We start from the raw sequence: 22,963 nt of genomic DNA, 5'->3' as shown, positions 1-22,963 counted from the left end.
TTCCAGTAGCTCTTCCTCTAGGAGTTAGTATTTCCTGAGCCCCTGGAATTTACTTTTGAATAATAAAATAAGGGAAGGAGATAGTAGATGTCTTCTCTAAAACTTACTTTAACCTTTTGTAAATTATGGTTTTGGTGATGATGTTCCCACTTCTTCAGCTAACTTAAATTATTTGATGAACAATATTATTTCTGTATTTTTTAAATAGATGTTTATAGATTATGTGTCAAATCATTTATGTGAGTAGTGAATAAAACTTGGATTTTATATATAATTGACAGTGTCTGAGACATCTTGAAATAAATTATTTGAGTAGAAAAATTAAAAAGTAAAAGGAGTCTCAGCATTTGTGCTGAAGGGAACTGCACTTCTAAGAATATAATTAACTTTACTTTTCACTTTGTTCTTTGTTTCCCCAGCCTCATGATTTTGATGAATGTCGGTTTGATATCAGTGTTAACGATAGTGTTTGGTATCTTCGTGCTCAGGATCCAGATCACAGACAGCAGTGGATAGATGCCATTGAACAGCACAAGGTAAGATTGCTGATGCTTACCTGCTCATGGAAGTCTAAGTAGTATTCTTGGTGATAACTCTTTTAAAATAATCTTGACAGTGTTGTCAATTCCAAAGATGGGAAGAGAAAGAACAGTGACCCAAATCATCATGGCCAAATTAATTAAGACAGTAAGCCTTTTTCATAGATGTACATGGGTGCCTCCACGTAAGGTGGGGTTTGAGAGGTCAGCATTGACTGTGAGGAAGATAAGGCTTTTATAGCTCAGTGGTAAGGGGTTTCCAAATGGGGAATTTGGCAGGCAAAATAGGCAGGGTTACAGGAGCAGAACATCATAACAAGTTAGTCCTAATGACCTCCAAAAACAAAGACATGGTTGCAAGGTTGGCATAACAAGGTAGTCCTAACAGAAGGTAGTTATAGGTAGTCATATAACCTTTTGAAACAAAGGTAGGGTTGCAAGATGGTTATAAACAACTTTTTGAAACAAAGACATGATTGCGATTCCTGGAACAGGCAGTTCAGAACTATTTGTAGTTAAGATCATGGGTAGGGCATAGTCTAATCCTTGAGAAACAAAAGTTTACTCATAAACAGGAATGAACCTAGTTTGTCTTTACTATAAGATGGTTTTTAAGCCTAAGATAGAGACAGACTGGTTCTTCAATGTAAAGAGTTATAAAGTGTTACTGAAAAATGGAACCTGTTTGGTGGAGTGGAAAGATTAAAAGTTAGATATTGTCCAACACTTCAATTGAAGGTATTTATCACAATAAATAATTCTTTATTGTTAATTGAAATAAAAATATACCCTGCTTTATAAACTATACATTGATTTTGTTATTGTTGTTTTTTGAGACAGGGTGTCTATGTAGCCCTGTCTGTCCTGGGACTCTATGTAGACCAGGCTGTCCTCTTGTTGAAATGATTTTAAGAATAACATTCTTATTGTTATTAGACATAGTTGTTGTAAGACCCTAATGCTTATATATGTCAGTGTTAATTTTTATAGTCATTATAGTCATTTCAGCGGATTCAGAGTACAACCATTGGAAAATCATTTGATTTTTGTAACTATGGATCGATCTTATAGAAAGCATCTAGAAACTGATATTAATGTTTAAGTCATGTTCTTATAATTTAAAGCTAATCTTTGACTTCTGCTGTAAGTGATAAGTAGACTAAAGAAACATACCAATAGTCTACTTTACTTCTAATTCAGTGGTATGGCAAAGCATAGGTAAAGTTTTGTAGTCATTATACCATCCTTAAATGACCTAAGAGAATTTGTGCCTGTTCACATACTTGTCTGTACTTGTTCACATGAGCTTCACACATTTAGAGTTGAAATACCTGTTCAAATCTTAGATGGTCTTTTAATTAAAAAAAAAAAAAAACCCAGAGCCAGATGTCAGGGTAAAAGCTGAAAGATCAGAAAAGCAGAACAGCCAGCCACTAGTTCTTACCTCTGTGAAATCCTCAACCTAAAGAGAGAGAGTTCCTGTTTCCTCAAGCCTTATATACCTTTCTCTGCCCTGCCATATTACTTCCTGGGATTAAAGGTGTGTGTGTTTCCCAAGCAAAGGCATGAGATCTCAAGTGCTGGGATTAAAGGTGTGTGTCACCACTGCCTGTCTCTGTGTCTCTCCTATACTGGATCAATCTCATGTAGCCCAGTGTGGCTTTGAACTCACAGGGATCCAGATGGATCTCTGCCTCTCAAGTGATAGGATTAAAGGTGTGTGCCACCACTGCCTGACCTCTATAACTAATCTAGTGGCTGGCTCTGTCCTCTGATCCTCAGGCAAATTTATTAGGGTACACAGTATATCACCACATGCCTGTTTTATTTTTAACAGCCACAAAACACAAGCAACACAAAACAAGAAAAACCAGTTTCATCTAGTATGCCATGAGAACATTATTCTTGGTACCAATGATTTGTTAGGTCTCCTTTTCCTTTCTTGGTTTATTTTGAGTTTAGAAAAAATTATGATAAATTTCTTTTCTCCCTTAATTTTCATATTATGCTGGTTTAAAATGTTTTCTGAGTCTTAGTTATCTTGGTATTATAACTTCATAAGAGAGTATGTATATATATTGAAAATTATGGTCATTTTTATTATTTAAAAATAAGATGAGCCAGTATTTTAGAATTTCATTGCTTTGAAGTCAAGCCAACATGGACTCATAGCAGTCTCTGCTACACGTGACTTTAGGCATTTGTGACTAACTTACAGGGCTTTTCTCAACTGTCAATTGTGGCACTTCTGATTAAAGCTGTAGTAAGGAATAGATAAGATCACACACACACACACACACACACACACACACACACACACACACACACATATCCAAAGTAACAAATGTGGTGATATTGTGTCCCCCAATATATTGTGCACCTTAATAAACTTATCTGGGGTCAGAGAACAGAACAGCTGCTAGATAGACATAGAGGCCAGAAAATGGTGGCACACACACCTTTAATCCTAGCATTCAGGTGTCAGACATCCATCCGGTTCAAAGAGTTCAAAGCCACACTGGAAACAGCCAGGCATGGTGACACACGCTTTTAATCCTAAGAAGTGATGGCAGGAAGCAGAAAGGTATATAAGGCGTGAAAACCAGGAACTAGAGTCAGTCTGTTAAGCTTTTGGCTTTTAGCAACAGTTCATCTGAGATCCGAATGGATCTCAGAGGCTTTCAGTCTGATGAAACAAGATTGGCTGAGAAATTGGCGAGGTGAGGTTGGATGTGGCCTATTCTGTTTCTCTGATCTTTCAACCTTCATCCCAATACCTGGCTCCTGGGTTTTTTATTAATAAGACCTTTTAAGATTCATGTTACAAGCAAATGTCTCCATTTAAAATTGAAAAAGCTAAGGCTTTGGAGTCACAAGATTGAGTAAATTGTAGCATGTGGAGTCTCTGGAAGAAGAGTTGAACATTCAATGAAGATAGCTAAATGTGCACATACAGAAAGTAGACTATATTCTTGTTTCCTTCAGGGCTAGTCCTCTCACTAGTAATTTAAGATGTCATTAAGTAGAACTAGTTTCTATATTTTTAGCAGGCATGACCTTTAAAGATTAGATCAGTTGATTTAGATTTAAAGGCTATTCTTTTTTTTTTCCTGATACAAGTTTTATTTTCCTCTCTTTCCTCAGTGTAGTCCAACTTGAATTACTGTGCAAGTTTTCCATTTTTATTTTCTCTTTTGAGTGAAGATAAGTGCATAGAGCATATATTTCATGTTACTGGTTTCTCTGGATCTCAGAGAGATGAGACTCAAGCTGATCTTAAGTTCTTGGGTAAAAGTAAAAAATATAGCTATACAAATATTTCCTTTGCTTATTTCTAGTTATTGCTCATGCTTACTGGACAGAAACAAAGTATGTGATATATGCCAGCTAAGCAGCATACTAATGGATATGTGAATTGACTGTGAGTTCTAAAAGTAAATTACTTTGATTTCTTTAACTGATGGAGAAATTTCAAGTGTTACTACCTGTAATCTGCAAATTACCTGCTTTCTTTCCCTAATAGACAAGATACAGTGGCTCAATATCATTAAGGACTGTTGGCTGTTAAACTTGGAAATTTTACTAAAGTAAACTATTAACTTGACCTTTAAAATTAATGCCAAATTATTAAGACAGTGATGACAATAAGATGTACTTTCTAGAGATCACAAAGTACCAATTAGTGTATTTATTGCTTTATGTGGTTCATTTTCTCTCTACCATACTGAAAAGCAAAGAAAGTATTATTTTACAAGGAGCTGACAAGTTTGTAGTAAAATTAAATATTTTGTGTACAATGCTGCTATCTTTTAGTTCATTCTATTGTAAGATTTGATTTGTATTAATTCTTTTTTGTATCAGTTACACTGGAAAGCTGATTGCTGGAACACAGTTCTCATAAGTTCAGCTCTTGAAAATTAGTGTATCATCTGATTCTCCTAGCATATTCATATAAGCTACCTATGAATTCCCCTTCTTTCTCTTTGGCTTTCCATAAAAGGCAATATGTCATATTGGTTAGTGTTTTAGTACTACAATCAGCACATGTTTGAGTCATGCCACTACTATGTACTAGATGCATAAGCTTGATGAGTTTGCTATAGAATAAAATATGATAGCACGCTACATATGTTACCTCTTTCTTCACCTCCAAATAAAAATAGGCAGGTGAGCAAAGTCACCTACTTGGCTTATACAAAAAAATGTAGGACATAACAGATGTGGACTCTGATAATTCCAGCTCGTTCAATTCACAGTTACTTTCTCTGGCTATTACCTGCCCTTTGGATAGCTGGGCAGGCCACTTGGAATAGTAAACATATCTTTCTCTGTTCTGATGTCACTAGAAGGATATTCTTTGTTTTTGTCTGCTTGATTGGTTGGTTGGGTTGGGTTGGGTTGGTTCTTGTGGTGGATTAGTTTTATTAAAAGTTCCTGACAGGTTTTATTAATATTTGACATCTGGAAGGATTGAAGGTTTCTGTTCCTACCCAGGATGCTCTTATACTCATTATGCTATAGGCTTTCTATATTAATATATCTCATGCATGTATACAGCACATGCCTTCACTCTCTCTGACTCTTACAGGCACATGTATGAGAAGCAAGTATTCTGTTTTATAAGACTTCTTCAGTAATAAAGTGGTAATGGTGACAGTGAATAATTTTGAAGATGAATGTATGCCAGCTATGGTGATGACTACATTATATACTTACCTCATTTTACCCATACACTCATGTGATAATAGCATTGTTATCATAGGTAATTGAGGCACAGATTAAGTAGGTTGTACAAGGTTAGAGCATGGACTTTTACTACTAGTACATATTTACATGAAATATTTTGTTCACTTAAATCATGGACTTCTTGAATCAGGGTATTCTCATATTTTAATACATTCTTCATGTCTATATGTTTCTTTTAGACTACAAGGTCCATACAGGCTCAGATATAATTATATTAATTGGTAGGAATTATCAGGGATTGGGCACATGAGATTTACAACTTAAGTAATGTAAAGTGTTAGAAAATAAATTTTGTGGGTAGAAATGTGTGTTATTTGAAGTCTCCACAAGTTCCCCCCTTTTATCTTAATGCTTGGCGTTGATTACTGACATCAGTACAGTAGAGGTCTGTACTCAGTGTCTACTTGTGTTTTTCCTTCCCTAGTATGTTCATCTCAGAATAACTTGCTCTCTGTGGGCATAGTCTTAAAGAGATGACTTTTATTTATATTTCTCAGTATATTAGACATTGCATATTTTAGTGTGATGTTAAATAATAACTTCTGTGAAAGTAAAGCACTAAATTCCAATTTTTTTGGAATTTGTTTTGTCTTTGGTTTTTCAAGACAGGGTTTGTCTGTGTAACAGCTCTGTCTGTCCTGGAACTCACTTTGTAAACCAGGCTGACCTCAAACTCACAGAGATCCACCTGCCTCTGCCTCCCTGAGCACTAGTATTAAAGGTGTGTGCACTACCACCACCTGACTGCAAAGTTATTATGAATTGAATGATTTGTTTTCAATTTCATATATAGAAAAGGAAGGCCATTATATATGAAACCAGTAATTTTATTTTGAAGCAATGTTGTGGGTTTTTTTAAGTCCATTAATATTCTGTACTTATAATTTGAGATACCACTAAATAGATTACTTATTAAGATAAAGTTTTATTTTATAGTTAAATCTCTTGATATTTTGCCTTCCAAATGAGAATAATGTTTAATCTTTGTAAACTAAAAACTTTGTGAATGTAAAGTTAAGGTGATTGGTTTTTATTTGGATTCAAGGAACATTTTTTCTGGTAAGGGTGTGCCTATATATTAAAGGACCTCTGTAGGCGTTTTCTGTGTAACTAATTTATGAAAGAAATGTGTAAACTATTTATTAGGGTTATTTTTAAAAATTGTGATATTATCCCTGGTGTTTTCTACAATTAAAGTTCTTGTGATAATGACTAAACACAATTACAGTATTTTAATTTCAACAAATAAAAAATATCAAAAATTAATTGGGAGCATTTTATCAGAAAAATTCTCATAAATCAGTATGAAAAGTTCAGAAAGTATGTCAAGTATGTGTGTGGCCTTGAGTACAGCCTCCAGTACCTCAAAACAAAGAAGAAAGACAAAAGTTAATAGGGCCAAGTGTTACTGAGGGATAGAGCCGTAGGCACTCTCATTCAGTACTGAAGGAAGAGTAAAGTGTGCAATTACTTGAAAAGAGTTTGACAAGTTGTCTACTTAGAGTAAATGAATATTAAAAATCTGAAAAAGTACAAATATGGATGTGAAAGATCCACTCATTTAAATTATGCTCTTTAGGTTATAGGAATAGAGGCCAGTCTGTGTTCAATAATAAGTGATAAAAGTACCCCAACCCCAAAAACGTATAGACCACCATGCTTATCAAAGAAAGTTTCAACAGTGCATGTAACTTAAGTGCTCTTATCGTTAACAGAACTCTTGCTCTCCGGTCCTTTGCTACAGTTGATGTGGGTTAATTTCATCCTTTTCTTGTTCGGTCATAGTTCTCCCTTATTTGTGACTTCTGTTCTCTCCACTGTTCTTTTAGTTTGCTTCCTTGGTTTGTCACATCTTTTGTCGTCTTTGGCTTCAGTTCAACTTCAGCTTCTGCTGCCTAAACTCGTGGTACTACCCAGTTAAAAAAAAAAGAACATGATTCTTTTACATACCAGGTTAATATAAGCTGATCACCCTTGGTCCAGTCTCAGTTAATCATATAATTAGAATTATTTGTGTTGAAAGTTAAGAATGAGATTAAGAGTTATATTTGTGAAGCTGTCATGCTGAGACCATCTAGGGATGTAAGAATGGACTCCTTTTCTCTTTCAATTAAAGAATAAAAGGACAGGAAAAGCAAGATCTCAGGACTCAGCCAGGTTTTATTAAAAGCAGAAGTGCACAAAGAGACAGACTCCCCAAGCAGAAAGGGGATCCAAAGATGGAATTCAAGTTTGTCTGGCAGAGCCAAACTTTCATATGTTTGGAGGTAGGATAGGTTCTCTTTCTCCCCCAGAATTGGCTGGTTTAGGCTATTGTGGAGGACTGCATAAGCCATACAAAGAAAGGAAACAGATTTATTCCAAACCTAGAAGCCATGGTGGGAGGTTTGAAAGTCCTGCAGTTCCCTTTGGCAGGAAAACCCCATCCTTTGCCTTGGAGAGGGAGATGCAACAGGAAGAGAGCCATCATCAGTGTTGAAGTGAAGAAGTACGTTGGTCTACCTGGAGCGCTTTTCCCTGTCTGTCTGCCTTCGTAGTGTAATGTCCTGAAAATGTGTCTTATGTTGTATAAGGTTTTAAAATGTTTAGCCACATATTGTCCACTAACAATAGACTACGTATGTGACTAATAATATGGTATTTTCTAGTTTTGTCAGTCTGCAATTCACTTATATTTCTTTTTTTTTTTTTTTTGGTTTTTCGAGACAGGGTTTCTCTGTGTAGCTTTGTGCCTCTCCTGGAACTCACTTGGTAGCCCAGGCTGGCCTCGAACTCACAGAGATCCGCCTGGCTCTGCCTCCCGAGTGCTGGGATTAAAGGCGTGCGCCACCACCGCCCGGCTTTATATTTCTTTAGATAAGAAACAGGTAAAGGAAAAAACAGCTAATCTGTATTTAAGTAACTGTCTCAATGCTATTATAGAAGATATTAAATTATATGAAATTATATGGTACAACTATATGCCATTTTGTACAATAGCTTCCTGTTGTATTTGAATTTTTAATTAGATGGGAAGATTTCTGGCAGTCACTAAAACATATGGGGTTCTGCTTTTTTTCCATACTTGATAAGGAAAAGTAATGGTGGGTGGCATTGCTTACACATATTGACAGTAGTGGAGACAGTTTGCTAACTTTATGTATGTATTGAACACTAACTGAGAAAAAGTGTTTCTTTAAAAAAAAGTCAAAGAATACCAAGTGATTCTTTTCCTTCAGGTCTTTCAGTGATAGTCTAGCTAGCACTTTATACTGCCTTTATTGCTCGACAGATGTTTTTGGTTCATTTGATATTGATAGGTGAATAGTATACTGAGGTAGAATAGATACTAGAATAAATGAATATACCCCCAGAGCTAATATTATTTTCATTACAAACAATTCTGTTAGTTTTCAGACACATAAAACATACACAGAATTGACTAAAGTAAGGCCAGTGCCAGGAATAGTTATATTACTCTTCAGTTCTTAGCCCTTTAGTTTTTTTATTTTTTATAATCCTACCCCTCTGATATGTTGAAGGATAAAAGGAATAATTAGACATTTAAGAGTATTGTCCAGCCCTTTGAAGTGATTTACAGTTCCATTCCCTCACTTTTTGTTTTTCTTTTCCCTTTTGGTGGCCAAATGGAAAAAAAAGAGTTTTTAAACTGTTGAGTATAAAAGGGAAATTAGAAAGTGGCTTGCTGGGATTGGGATGCATGATGTAAAATCCACAAAGAATCAATAAACGGTTTAAAAAAAAAAAAGGAAGGAAAGAAAGTGACTTGCACAGACAAGAAACAACACAAGCTCAGGAAAGCCCTAAGACAACTTTACCTCTACAGTTCAGCTTTATCCTAGGCACAGAGGCAGCCTATGGCAGTAACATAAACACACCATAACACAGTGTCAAAGCTTTGAAGGAAGAGCATTCAGTTGACAGAGTTGCCACATTGCTAGATTTAAATATTCCAGTTTGCAACTTACAAAGAACCAGGAAAGTATGAAACTTTCAAAGGAAAACCAAAACAAAACAAGCTGTCCCTGAGAAAAGTCTGAAGGTTAATCTGGCAGAGAAAAACATTAAAGCAGCTGCCTTAATGATGCTCTAAGGAAACAAAGACTGTTAAGAAAATAGAATTATTAGTAGATAGAGAATCTAAGCGTAGAGATAGTCTGTAGCTGAAACACACAATAAATGAAAAAGTGACCTGCAAAGGTGAAGTTGATCATGACAGTAGAAATGTATCTGACTGGCAGAAAAGAAAGATTGCAAGAAATGAACAGCACAGCCCACGGTAGTCAGGGCCAGGAACATGCAGACCAACACACACATTGTGAGTGTTGTAGCGGGATAAAGGGACAAAAGAATAAATAAAGCAGCAGAAAACTCCCAATTTGATGAAAGACAAATGTAATACGCATTTAAGAACTTTCAGAGGCCTACAAGATGTGTATATACCAAGACATGCCATAACCAAACTTTCCAAAGACAAAGAGAATTCTGAAAGCCACTAGAGGAAAAACAGTTCATCATACACAAAAAGAGTCTCAATATTGTCAGCAGATTTGTCATCACACTTTGGAGGCCAGCATGCAGCAGGCCTGTCTATACAGATTACTAAAAGGAAATGGCTATCAACTTATGATTTCTATACCTAGCAAAAATTTTCCCTCAAAAGTGAGAGAAAAAAATAATACATTCTCAGATAAAGAGAATCTGAGTTTATTATCATTTGACCCATACTTCAAGAACTGTTTATGGGATCCTGCAAGGTAAGGTGTAAGCAAACTAGACAGTAAGTCATATGAAGAAATAGAGATCTCAATAAAGATAAAAACACAGCAATTATAAAAGCTAGCCATATTTTAACAACAGTTTGTAATTACTTCTTGTTTTCTACATAAGAGACTATTACATATTTTTCAAGGATTATTATTAGTCTAAGATCTAGTACTACTGTGACTCTATTAGGTGTCTCTAAAAGAGCAGAGCTGATAGAATGAATACATATATTAAATAGGAGATTTACTAGATTGGCTTACTGAATGCAGTCTGAGTAGCTCAACAACGGCTGCCTCCCACTGAGGGCGAGACTCTGGTGTACAAGGTTCAGTGTACAAAGCTGGACATCTTAGCAGCCCCAGTCTGGCACTGGAGGCTTGGGTGATTCCTGGAGATCTGCTGGTCTTCAGTCTACTTTTAATCCTGAAGAAACAGGTTCTACTACCAGTGAAGGAATGGTGAAAGCACAGGATAGATGAACTTGCCAGAGAGTGAGGACAAGCAAAAAGCAGTTTCCTTCTTCCAGGTTCTTTTATCTGGGCTGCCATCAGAGAGTACTCGCCACCTTTAGGATCAGTGTTCCTGCTTCAAATAACTTGCTCAAGAAAATCCTTCACAGGAGTGGCCAGACTTGAGTTTTAGTTGAATCCAAATGCAGTCAGTTGAAAGCCATGACAGTCTCACAATGACGTGGTTTATCATTTCACACTATCTGTGGAAGGTAATTAAGTAGATGTGAATTCTGATTGGATTATTGCACCTTTAGGGTGTTTATAGTGCAATTTCATAACCACAAAGAAAATAGCTATAAGAAATGTATAAATAGAAGGTTATAACTCAGTAAAATGCATGTCTAGCGGTTCTAGGTTTAATCCCAAGCACCTCAAAAGAAAAAGAGGAAGATACATAAAAGAAAATTAAAAAATAAACTCAAAACATTTCCCCAAATCAACTAAACAAAAGAACACAGTAAGCATGAAACATGGAATCAGAAAAGGGTTAGAAAACATAAACAAATGGAAATGAGAATTCTTCCTTACCAGTATTTATTTTAAACAAACTCTCCAGTGAAAAGATAGAAATTGACAGAGTGAAAAAAAAAAAAAAAACAACCATATTCCAACTACTTGTTGTTTGCAAGCCACTCAATTTAGCTCCAAACATAAACCATAAAAGTATTGGGGGAGGGGGAGGGGGGGGAATCCATCCAAATAGTAACCAATCTAAGTGGCTATATTTGTATCAAGTAAAACAGACTTTTAAGCCAGAACAGGCCACAGGAGACAAAAGAGGATGGTGTATGTTAATAAAAGGCGTACTACACAACAAGAAGATATAATAATTACATACCTATTAGCAGACCTTTAAAATACTTGCAAGGAAAACTAACAATTGAAGGGAAAAAACAGATTTCTGTACTAACGATTGAAAATAACAATACCCACTTTCAGTAGTGGGTAGACCAAGTAGGCATAGTAAAAAGACCAGTTAGATCTAATAAATAGTATGTGTGCTTTTCAGGTGTATCTGGAACATTCTCTAGAATAGATCATGTGTGATAATTCTATGTCTTGGTTATTTAAAAACCATAGCTAGATAGACATTGAAATTCCTAACAGAAAAAGAAAGTAAACAATGTACTCTCAACCAATGGACAGAAGAATAAATCCAAGGAAAATGAGAAACTGCTTGAAGACCAAATAAAGTGAAACCACAACATACCAAAATTAGTGCTTAGGAAGAAATGTATACCTGTAAAGTTTTAACAACAAAGGATTGCAAAGGAACAAACTAATTTTACAACTTGGGGAAACAAACTGAGCGCAAGCCAGCAGAAGAATTCAAGGCAAGAACACCAGCAAACAACTGATGATGGTGGTGAGTGGGGGACCACAGAGGATAGTGTAGAAGAACAAAAAGCGTTGACACCAGAAGTTTTCCCTTAGCAAAGAGTCAAAATTGACAGACCTTTAGCCAGGGATATTAAAAGATAAAAGGAGAACACTAAGAACAGAAATGAAAAAGAGAACATTACTACTAGTTTACAAAAAGGCTTGTGGGAGAATACTACAAAAAATAATATGCCAACAGATTGGTAGCCTAGCTAAAAATGAATAAATTGATGATACAAGCATGTGCTAAGTTGAATGAACTATGTCCCCATAGGCTGAGCTGCTTGCACATCAGGTGCACAGATATATGTGTCAAAATACAGGAAATAAAAACTAACAATTAGAAGGAAGAATTCAAGGCAGAGGAAAACATATAAAAAGTAGATTTGCCAGAGTGGCTTACAGGCTATGGAAATGGTACAGGTAGTCTAACAATGACTGTCTCCCACCAGAAAGGCCCAGAATGTCTTAACAGTCCCAATCTGGTGTTAGAACCTACTTCTTCAGAATTCCAAAAAAGACTAAAGACTAGCAGCATTCCAGGAGTCCTCCAGGACTCTAGCACCTGATTAAAACAAAAATAAAAACAAGCAAAAACCCTTTCCTCATAGGCATCCCAAGCTTCTTGGGATTTAGTTGATTCTAGACAGAGTCAACTTGAACAAGATTATCCATTACACTCTCAGCTTTCTGCATGTGGTTAAAAATAGGCTCTCTCGTTACTTGTACTGGTTGCCAGATGCCATGCCTTCCTCACCATTGTGGACTCTCCCTCTGGAACCATAAGCCATATGAAGCACTCTCATCTACAACTTGCTTTAGGTTACAGTGTTTCACTATAGCAACACAAAAGCAACCAATATGGAAGTTGTTATCAGAAATAGTTTGTTACTGTGAATAACTTGACCTTGTGTTTGGAACTCTGGACTAAAAAGTGAAGTTGAGTGTTGTCAGCAGAGTTGTTAGGTGCCTGGAAGACAGTACGTACTGAGAGGAATTCAGAAGATAGAGGCCTGGGTCATGGTATTTCAGAGGGAAGCAATGTCTACATTAGATACTGGGCTAGAGGACATTCATGTGAAATTTGGGTAAAGAATCTGTCTGCCTTCTTCAGGTGTATGTTAAGACCTCCCCTGAAGCTAAATTAAAAAGTAATGGACTAAATTCTTTGGGCAAGTTAATTTCAAGATAGCATAGTATCAGGTCTGTGGCATGGTTATTACTTACAGTTCTTATGCAATGAAATACGATGAAAAAGAATGAGTGGGATAGAAAGAAATACAAAGTGTACAGTTTGGAAAGAAAAAGAGCACTAGGAAGCTTAGTGTTACAGTCAAGGTACTTGCTTTGAGGCTGTAATTGTTGAGATTGGCATTATTAAGGAGAAGCCTCCTGCTCTCCGCTGGAACAATGGGAAAGGTGCCCTCTTGGCAAGATCTCATTCAGCTAAGCTTCTAGCTTATGAAAAAAGAAATCCTAAAAAAGCAATTGATTCTTGGAAACGTGAAAAACAGAGAGTGAACATTCATGGATTCTTCCTTCTAGGTTTCAGAGATGCTGATGCCAGGTAACATGTGGCCATACTGGCGTCACTAATCAGAGACCCTAAAAGCTTATTAGGTGGAGCTGTGAAACCAAAGTTTGGCACACTTCAGACATAGGACTTGGAGGAATCAGGCTGGAACTGGCCTGGAAGCCTTCCTCCTGAGTGGTGACTCTCATAGTTTTAAAAAGTGCTGAGCAAGTTTTCAAGGAGAGGAGCCATTGCAGTCCTAACCAACTGGAAAGCCTATAAACCACAATGATGATTGAACCAGCAAGATATCTGCAGTAGTGCAGTAATGTAGTATTGTCCTGGGGATAACCAACAACTGTCTAATAAGACTTCAGCCCTACTCAGTAGGAAGGAATTTTGCTCTAAAACTGGCCAGCTACTAGAGAGGCCATAGATCCCAGAGGAGAGCCTACTACTTCCAGGTTCTGAAAACAATATAATCTCTGTTTTCTAAATACTTATACTAAATACAGCTTAAGGATAGCTCTCAATTCTTCATCAAAGAAGCTTCTTTTTGTAACACATAGAGACTGTTTCAGAGATCTACAACTGGCCAAAATGTTGAAAATAAGTGACTTTAGGGTTTTCAACCCTAACTGATACATCTGCAGTGCAACTCACTCCTACAACTAAGGCTCAGTGAAAATCTTGGAATAGTGAATGGAAAGATTATAAGGACCAGAAGTCAAAGTTGTCTACTGTTCAGTAGTAGTAGTGTCTTCTAGACATGACATGGAAAATGCACCCATGAATTCTCAAGAAGATGGTTTCCTGAAAAGACCAGCATAACACCATCACCACTTGACATACCAGTGCAAACAGAAGAAATTCTACATGATCCTACCCCTTGAAGAAGAGCTACAGGTGGTTGTTGGCTGCTGAGAAAGGGATAAATCAATTTCCTCCAGGGACAAGCTCTACATAGGTTGTCCAGTCCCAAGTGATCAGCATAAATATATAAGCAAAGATAATTGGATTCAATAAATTATACATACATTGAATGTGTATATATGTTCACATATATACAGATGTATATGTGTAAGTAGTAATAATAATTAAACAAAAAATCATTAACTGGGGAGGGAAGGGAACCTGAGAGAAGTTGGAGTTGTGGAAGGGAGGTGTGGGAGTGATACAGACGCAGTGCTCATATATGAAGTATATAGGAAAAAAACTCAAAGGAAAAAAACATGAGTGAAGTCTGGCCTGAGGAGGAGTGTAGATGTAACCAACCGTCTTATTAAATAAGAAACACAGAACCAATGCAAAGAAGAAAGCCAAGAGGTCAGAGCTAAGAGCTAAAAACCTTACCCTTCCTCTCGCAGTGGTCCTACCTCTCCGAAAGAGACCTACTTCCTGTGTGTCTGTCTTTATAAAGACTTCTGTTCTGCCTTCTCATTGGTTGTAAACCCAACCACATGACTGCCTCATCACTGTCTGTCTGTACAGACCTCCAGGTCTTCTATGGTTGGTATTGAGATTAAAGGCATGTGTCTCCATGCTGGCTGTATCCTTGAACACACAGAGATCTACCTAGCTCTGCCTACCAAGTGCTGGGATTAAAGGCGTGCACCACTAACGCCCAGCTTTTGATATGGCTTGCTAATAGCTCTGACCCCCAGGCAACTTTATTAACATACAAATAAAATCACATTTCAATACAAATAAAATATCACCATAGAGGAGCCCCCAGATGTTGGAGATGCCAGAACCATGAGACATCATCTCATGCTTCATACAGGGAGTGTAATCGGCCCAAGAAAGACGTGTATCTTGCATACAGCAAACCTGGAGGGGCAGATCCACCTAAGCCCTTTAAAACTAAAGTCCCAGACATTGGGCATGGAGCTACATAATTTGTTGTTTGCCCTGATGTGTTTGGTCTTGCATTGGTCCAGTATTTTCTCATTGTGTCCTTTTCCTTCCTTTTGGGATGGGAATATATATTATATGCCATGGCATATTGGAATTTTGCCACATGCTTTTTGATTTTACAGGAGTTCACAGTTAAGAGTTTGCCCTAAGTCTCAAAAGACACTTTGGACTTTGAAACAGTGTTAAGAATGAAATACTGTAGGGACTTTTAAAATTGCACTGAATGTATTTTTCATTATAATATGATTTTGTTGTGGTTTTATGTGATGGTTTTGTTTTTAATTTTTATTTACTTATTTTATGAGTATGGACATTTTGTTTGCATTTATGTCTGTTCACCATGTGCGTACCTGGTGCCTGTGAAGCCAGAAGAGGGCATGTGATCCCCTGGGACTGGAATTACACATCATGGTTAGCCACCATGTTGTGTGTTGGGCATTGAGCCTAAGTCCTCTGGAAGAGCAACCAGTGCTTCTAACTGCTAAGCTATCTCTCTAGCCTGAAATGTGATGATTTAAATGAGAAATGTCCCCCATAGGCTCATGTATTTGAGCACTTGGTCTACAGTCAATGGTGCTATTTGGGAATGTTATAGAACCTTTAACATCTCTATACAGTAACGATGACAATCTGAAAAGGAAATAACAAAAATTAAATTCACAATAACATCAAAAAGAATACTTAGGAATTAACTGAAATAGACTTGAACAGTCATGAAGACTGTCAAAGGAAATGAAAGGGATGCTAGAGAGATGGCTCTTAAGAGCACTTGCTGGTTTTAAGAAGTACTGGAGTAGAACTACTGGGAGTGTCCTCTGCATCATGGTATCTTTCTTGATGTATAACATGCATGTATAGTAGCCCTGAAGTGCTTGTAACATTCTTATATTTCTAAGAATTGTATTTTTGAGAATTATAGAATACATGACATGTGTTCAACTGGTATAGGCCAAAGAAGATAGAAAAAAACAGTTCTGTCATGGTTACTGTTGTATTACTGTGAAGAAACACCATGACCAAAGCAACTTAGAAATGGGAAGCATTTAACTGAGGGCTTGCTTTACAATTTCAGAAAGTTAGTTCATGAACATCATGACAGGAAGCATGTCTAGGCAGGCAGGCTTGGTGCTGGAACAGTAGCTGAGAGTTTACATCCTGATCCACAGGCAGGAGGCAGAGAACTTAAGACTGGGCCTAGCATGTGTTTAGGAGACCTCAAAACCTACCACTGGTGTCATACCTCCTAATCCCTCCTAAAACAGTTCTACCAACTAGGGACCAAGTATTCAAATATATGAGCCTATGAGGGCCATTCTCAATTCACACTGCTACATTCTACTCCTTGCCCCCTTAGTCTTTTAGCCGTTATCATAATGCAAAATGCATTCAGTCCAACTTCAAAAAGTCTCCATAGACTTTTTAAACACTGTTTAAAAGTAAATCTATTCTGAGACTCAAGCCAATCTCTTAACTATAACACCTATAAAATGAAAAGGCAGATTACATACTTCTAACATAGAGTGGCACAGAAAATACATAACTGTTCTAAAAGGGAGGAAAGAGTGTGTAGTGAGGAAATACTGGGCCAAAGCAAGACTGAAACCCAGCAGGACAAACTCCGAATCCTGTAGCTCTGTATCTTATACTAAAGAATTTATTAGGTAGTAGCTCTTCAGGTCTCCCACTCCTTCCAGGTTCGTTGACTGCAGCACACCTCCCTTGGGCTCCACACCCTGTCTGCAGCTCTACCTAGCAAGTATCCTATGGCTCTGGCCATCTCCCAACATCTTGAGGTCTCCAATGCAATTCAGGCTTCACCTTCAAAGATTCTCACAGTGGCTTCTCCGGGCCTCCTTGCAGAGATTCCCCTGCCACTCACTTGGCCTTAGCAGCTTTCCTTAACCTCTGAGGAAGATTCCACAACTGCTTACTCCTGTATCTTTCCTGACCAAAGCCAGAACCATATGGCTAAAGCTGCCAAGTTTTTGCTTGCTTGCTTGCTTGGAATATAATTTGACCCCCTCCTTGAATTATATTTGCATAAAATTTCCTTTGTTTCTGCTCTTTGAAAACATAGTACATAAAGCCTGCTCTTTTCACAAATTGCAGGATTAGCTGGAAGTGATCTCTCCCTGAGAACACCACTCCCTCTCTACTGTTTAGCATCAGGCTTTTATTTAAACTAATGATATCCTTGAGCCCAAGGCTTGGATTCAACATTACATTCTCTTGGGCTCTATTTCTCCTTAAACTGTACATTTTGTATTTCTTTTTACCCCATTTGCTCTTTTCATTGTAGGTCTGCATAAGAGTGATTACTAATAATCATGTGACACAGTCAGTACTAAGTTGGCTTAATCTCCTTCAATATTAGTCCAAAACTCTTCAATTTAGCCTCGGGCAAATTTTTAGGACAAGGCAAAAAGCAACCGCATTCTTTGGTAAAATATCACAAGAATAGTCTGTATCCTAACCACTAATATTGTTTCCCTCTGAAACCTTGAGCTGGGCCTCCAAAGTCCACATTGCTCTCAGCATGACAATATTCCACATTCCTACCAGACTGGTGCATTAAGTTCTGCCTACAGCATTCAGCTCCTTTTCTAATCCAAAGTCCCAAATTTCACATTCCACCAACAAGCAGCATGGTCAGGCCTGTCACTGCAATATGCTACTCCTGGTACCAAATTGTCTTGGTTACTGTTCCGTTGCTGTGAAGAGACACCATGACCAAGGCAATGTAGAAAAGGAAGCATTTACTTGGCGGCTTGCTTACAGTTTCAGAAGGTGCACTCATTGAATTATGCCTGATGTGGAACTTTGCCCCAGGCAGGCCAGCAGGAAAGCTTACATCCTGATCCACAATCAGGGATCAGAGATCCCAAGACCGAGCCTGGCTTATATTTAGGAAATCTCAAAGCTCCACCCTTAGTGGCAAACCTCCTCCAAAAGCCCACACATCCCAATCCTTCTTAAAACAGTTCAACCAATTAGGGACCAGGAATTTAAATATATGAGCCTATGGGAGCCATTCTTATTCAAACCACTACAGTTCTCAAGTTAATAAAGGAAATTGAACTATTGCAAGAAAGGAAAGGGAAGGAAGGGAGTGGGGCTGGAGAGATGGCTCACAAGTACTTGCTCCTTTTCCAGAGCATTTAAGTTTGACTCCCAGCACCCATGTCTGACAGCTCACAACTGCCCATAGCTCCAGCTTCAGAGGATCCAACCCCTGGTCTCCATATTTGTCTGCACACAAAAAGCGCACAAATACATACACATAAATAAAAATATTTTAAAACGTGAAAGATGATTCTAAAGGCAACATGTGCTCTATATTTGCATAACTTAATATTGTTACTATTTCATGTTTATCTGAAATGGCTGTGTGTCTAAGGCAGTGCCTTCAAATTCCTAATGACATTTCTGTGTAGAAATAGAAATTCTGTCCAACGTTTATTTGGAGCCTGGCGAGACGCCATATAGCCAAAACAATCTTTAAAATGAACTGAAATAGAGAAATCATGCTTCTTGGTTATCAAAACCTTCTACAAAGCCATAGTAATCAAAATATTTGGTCCCTTTCCTCATACCATATTGAAAACAATGATCTCAACATGGATCAGAAATCTAGCTGGTACAGGCCATAGATTGCATGCACTTCAAGATAGCTATGAATGTGGCTCAATACCAAATAATAAAATTACTTCCAACACATTATGAGATTTATTTTGTGACCTTTTAAAAAATTTTCATGTGGGAGCTTTGTACAGTATCATCTTGAAATGTCAAAAGATTGGGCATCCATGAAGGAAATTCCTAAAATCATCATGAAAACTTGGCAAAATGTTCATAACAATGGGTCTGGCAGTCATTTATTAGGTGCAACTCCAAAGTTTCAGGCAGCAACAGAAAACAGACAAGTTCAACATCATGGAAGTTGACACATTTGCTGCATTAAAACACTCTTCATATAGCAGATCTTACCTTTGAAAAAAATACTTGCATTTTTCTGATAATATTCAGATTATACAGAGAACTTCTAAAACCTAACCACAACATCAAAAACAGTTCAGGAATGGACAAAGGACTTGATTGGCTATTTTGAAGAATAACCTTGAAGGCCACTGTATGTAGACAAACATAGAGCCGAAATAGTGATTACCACAGTTGGAAGGAGGGAGAGATGGTCCTTTGCTGTTTAACAGATACAGAATGAGAGATGGCTCAGAAGTACTTGCTCCTTTCCAGAAACATTTCAAATACTGGTCTCTAACAGCTTTCGACAATAAATAGGAAGCAGCAGCGAGAGACACCCTCTTAATTAATTAGCCCTTACAGGCCATTTTTATTGGTACTCTAATCCTGTAAGTGCTATAGTTAGTCCCCGTGCAGGCCTTGGGCATCAGGATCCAAGGTCCTTGTAGCAGTCTTAGCCTGAGGTCTGAGGGTCAGGTCTGTAGATTCTCTTCTCTTGCCCATTACAGTCTTTTAGCAGCTCCCTTTCCTTTTCTTTTTCTTCTTTGGCTTCCCCTCTTTGCCTCCTCATCCTTTCCTTTTCTGTCTTTATCTTGCCCTTGCTTCAGCTGCTCAGCTGATCCTTTGTCAGTGGCGACTGCCAGAACTTCCAACACCTGCCTTTCTCTGAGAGTAGAATACAGTACCTACTGTGAGCCAGGGTACCTGGAGGGCATGTTTAATCCCAGAACATAGTACATAAAAATCATCTATAAAATGAGTATCACAATATATTGCCATCTCATGCAAAAGAGTTAAATAAGATAGTAATACATGTATAGCACTTATGCTAGTATAAAGAAACCCTAACTCTTTGCCTTTACTGTTGCTTTTAGTGTGATTTTCAATGTAGCTTTCTGGAATAAATATGTTAAACATACTTTTTAAAAAGATGAAAATTGTTTTTAATTATGTCATGTGAGTATGGGTGCCAGTGGACTCTAGAATAGGGCATATGGTCCCTGGACCTGGAGTCACAGGTGGTGGTTGACTGCTGAAACATCTGTCTAGCCACTCAAGATTTCCATTGCCCTCTTAAGATACAGCATCTTGCCTCTCATAGGGTTTGCTTCCATATAATATGGGTGGTAGACTGATGTTCACAACAGTTTGCAATTCAGTTGATTGGGCTTTAGAATTTCAATTTCAGAAAAACGTCCTATATTTTTATGTTAATATTCTTATATTTTCTCCTTTACCATAATTAAAATAATAACTAATTTTTGACACCATATGGAAATTAATTTTTGCCTCAGTTTCTTTGCTGTGTTGCTTGCCAGAGATCATTACTAGGGAAAAATTGTTTGTTTGTTTTATTTTAAAGATTTATTTATTTATAAGAGTGATTGGTCAGCCAGGCGGTGGTGGTGCACGCCTGTAATCCCAGCACTCGGGGTGCAGAGGCAGGTGGATCTCTGTGAGTTCGAGACCAGCCTGGTCTACAGAGCTAGTCCAGGACAGGCTCCAAAGCTACAGAGAAACCCTGTCTCGGAAAAAAAAAAAAAAAAAAAATGATTTGTCTGCATGTTCCTTTGCTCACCAGAGGTGGGCATTGGATCCCATTATAGATGGTTGTGAGCCACCATGTGGTTGCTGAGAATTGAACTTGGGACCTCTGGAAGAGCAGCCAGTGCTCTTAACCACTGAGCCATCTCTCTAGCCCAGGAAAAATAATTTTTAAATCAAATGCTTTAAATTTTTAAATCCAATATTTATTATATTTATATGCCACTTCTTTTAGGGTTTAGATGGGTTAATGATGCAAAATGATAATATTTAAATTAATCTCCCATATAATTAAACTATAAAATTTACCTAATAACTTAAGGTAGTTAAGTTTGTTGGCATTTCTATTATTTTATTAAATTAATAGCTTTGAACTATATGATTTAAGTTATAATATTCTTAAATATAAAAATCTCAAGCACATAGGATAAAGGAATTAGTCTAAAGGTTACTATTGTGCTTTGACCAATAGTAACCCTTGTCAGCTTTCCAAACACAGTGTTTGAAAAGTGCTAATGACTCCCTCTACTGGACAGAGAGCCTGCTTTATTCTCTTTGATTTGGTTGGTTGGTGTGTGTGTGTGTGTGTGTGTGTGTGTGTGTGTGTGTGTGTGTGTGTGTGTGTGTGTGATGTGGTTTTTCTGTTTGCTTTTTGTAAGAAAGGAGTGTTCTGATATAATAAAGGTATGGGCTCATTACTGTGATGTTTAGAGATAAACTTTGTTTTATATATATTTCTAATGTGTGCCCTTGGCCAGATGACATTTTCTATCTGTGTAAAGCATGTTCAGGAATACTCCTTATAAATTTCGGCAAACTTAAGAAAGAAGAGGTTTTTGTTACAGAACAGTGAAAGGGGGGAATATTAAAACAAATATTTTGAAAAGGAAAGGCATTCCTATGGTAACTATTTGAAATCTGGTTTGGCAGTCTTAGGTAGAATTTGGTGTTTTCAAAATATTCATGGGTAGGTGGTTAAAGGTTGTGAGTTGGGTTTCTTTCATGTGGGAGAGTAAGTGAGATTAAGAAAAAGACTAGCGTTCCTTTCAAGGATTAGCCCTAAAACTATACTAATAAACATACCACTGTATTGTGATTATAATTTTCCCCATTTCCATCTACCTCTACTATATTGTGCCCTCAGAAGACATATTTTAAATTCAAATTAATATTGTTGCTTTTTCATGTTCAAAATAATTACTGTTCCTTTAGAATTATTACTGGTTTCTCTGAGTTTTTTCTCTTTTCATATTAACATATTCGATGGTAGATTTGACTTGAAATAAATACAGAACTAATTGAGCACTATGTATGTGTACTAAAGTGGCAGTCTAGCTATGCTTTTAATAGGGGACTGTGGTTGATATTCTGCAGCTCTCATTTTTGTTAAAACTATTGCAGTTACAGATCTCAAGCAATGAGTCTTCTTCATTATTTACACTGAGTAACAATGAAATTGAGATTTCTTTGTTTACTGGATTTTCTTTTTCCTTGGACTGATTTCTGTAATTTATTATGGAATTTATTTAATGGAAACTATGAGAGTTAAAAGAGATACACTGTTGATAATGAGCATCCATTTATTATCCATGACATAGCATATATTATGTCAATACTGTAAAGGATTCTGCTTTATGATGTCTTTGTAATAAAATGGTGCTGCCTGTTTTAAGATACTGGAACTTGGAGAAAGAGAGACTATAAAAAGCTGTAGTGTAAGAAACAGTTAGTAAAGCTTTTCTTGTTTTGATTTGTTGCAAGGCCTTTAAATGAATCACTAACATCAACTTTTTTGTACCAGACTTCTGGGTGTGAGCAAGTAAATGAGAAGAGCAGATGCATTTGCATTTCAAGGCCAAGTTGTTGAATTTTGAATATTTTAAATGAAAATGTCTACAATCTGTTTTAAGTATCTCTAAGTTGGACTGTAAATTGTAGAGAACTGTATTGTCTTTAATTCCTGCTTAGGAATGAATCTCATATCTCACTTAGAAATGAATCTCACATCTCACATAGATATCTGAGATACTTAATTTCTGAAAGTCCTTACATTTTTTTGGCTGTTA

General features: G+C 37.1%; 1 protein-coding gene across 2 annotated transcripts in view; it reads left to right on the top strand.

Moving 5' to 3' along the window:
- Cert1 (ceramide transporter 1) overlaps positions 1-22,963 on the top strand; it is a 110,116-nt gene that overhangs the window by 37,646 nt on the left and 49,507 nt on the right. For both annotated transcript variants that reach the window (XM_052743514.1, XM_052743513.1), the window contains exon 3: positions 420-536. In XM_052743514.1, the coding sequence (XP_052599474.1) occupies positions 420-536 (117 nt within the window). The remainder of the gene's footprint in view (positions 1-419; positions 537-22,963) is intronic.

Source organism: Peromyscus californicus, unplaced genomic scaffold, assembly GCF_007827085.1.
Source record: "Peromyscus californicus insignis strain IS unplaced genomic scaffold, ASM782708v3 Scaffold_18__1_contigs__length_77618521, whole genome shotgun sequence".
Lineage (NCBI taxonomy): Eukaryota > Metazoa > Chordata > Mammalia > Rodentia > Cricetidae > Peromyscus > Peromyscus californicus.
Note: the sequence above shows the minus strand (reverse complement) of the source record. Positions and strands in the feature narration are given on the sequence as shown.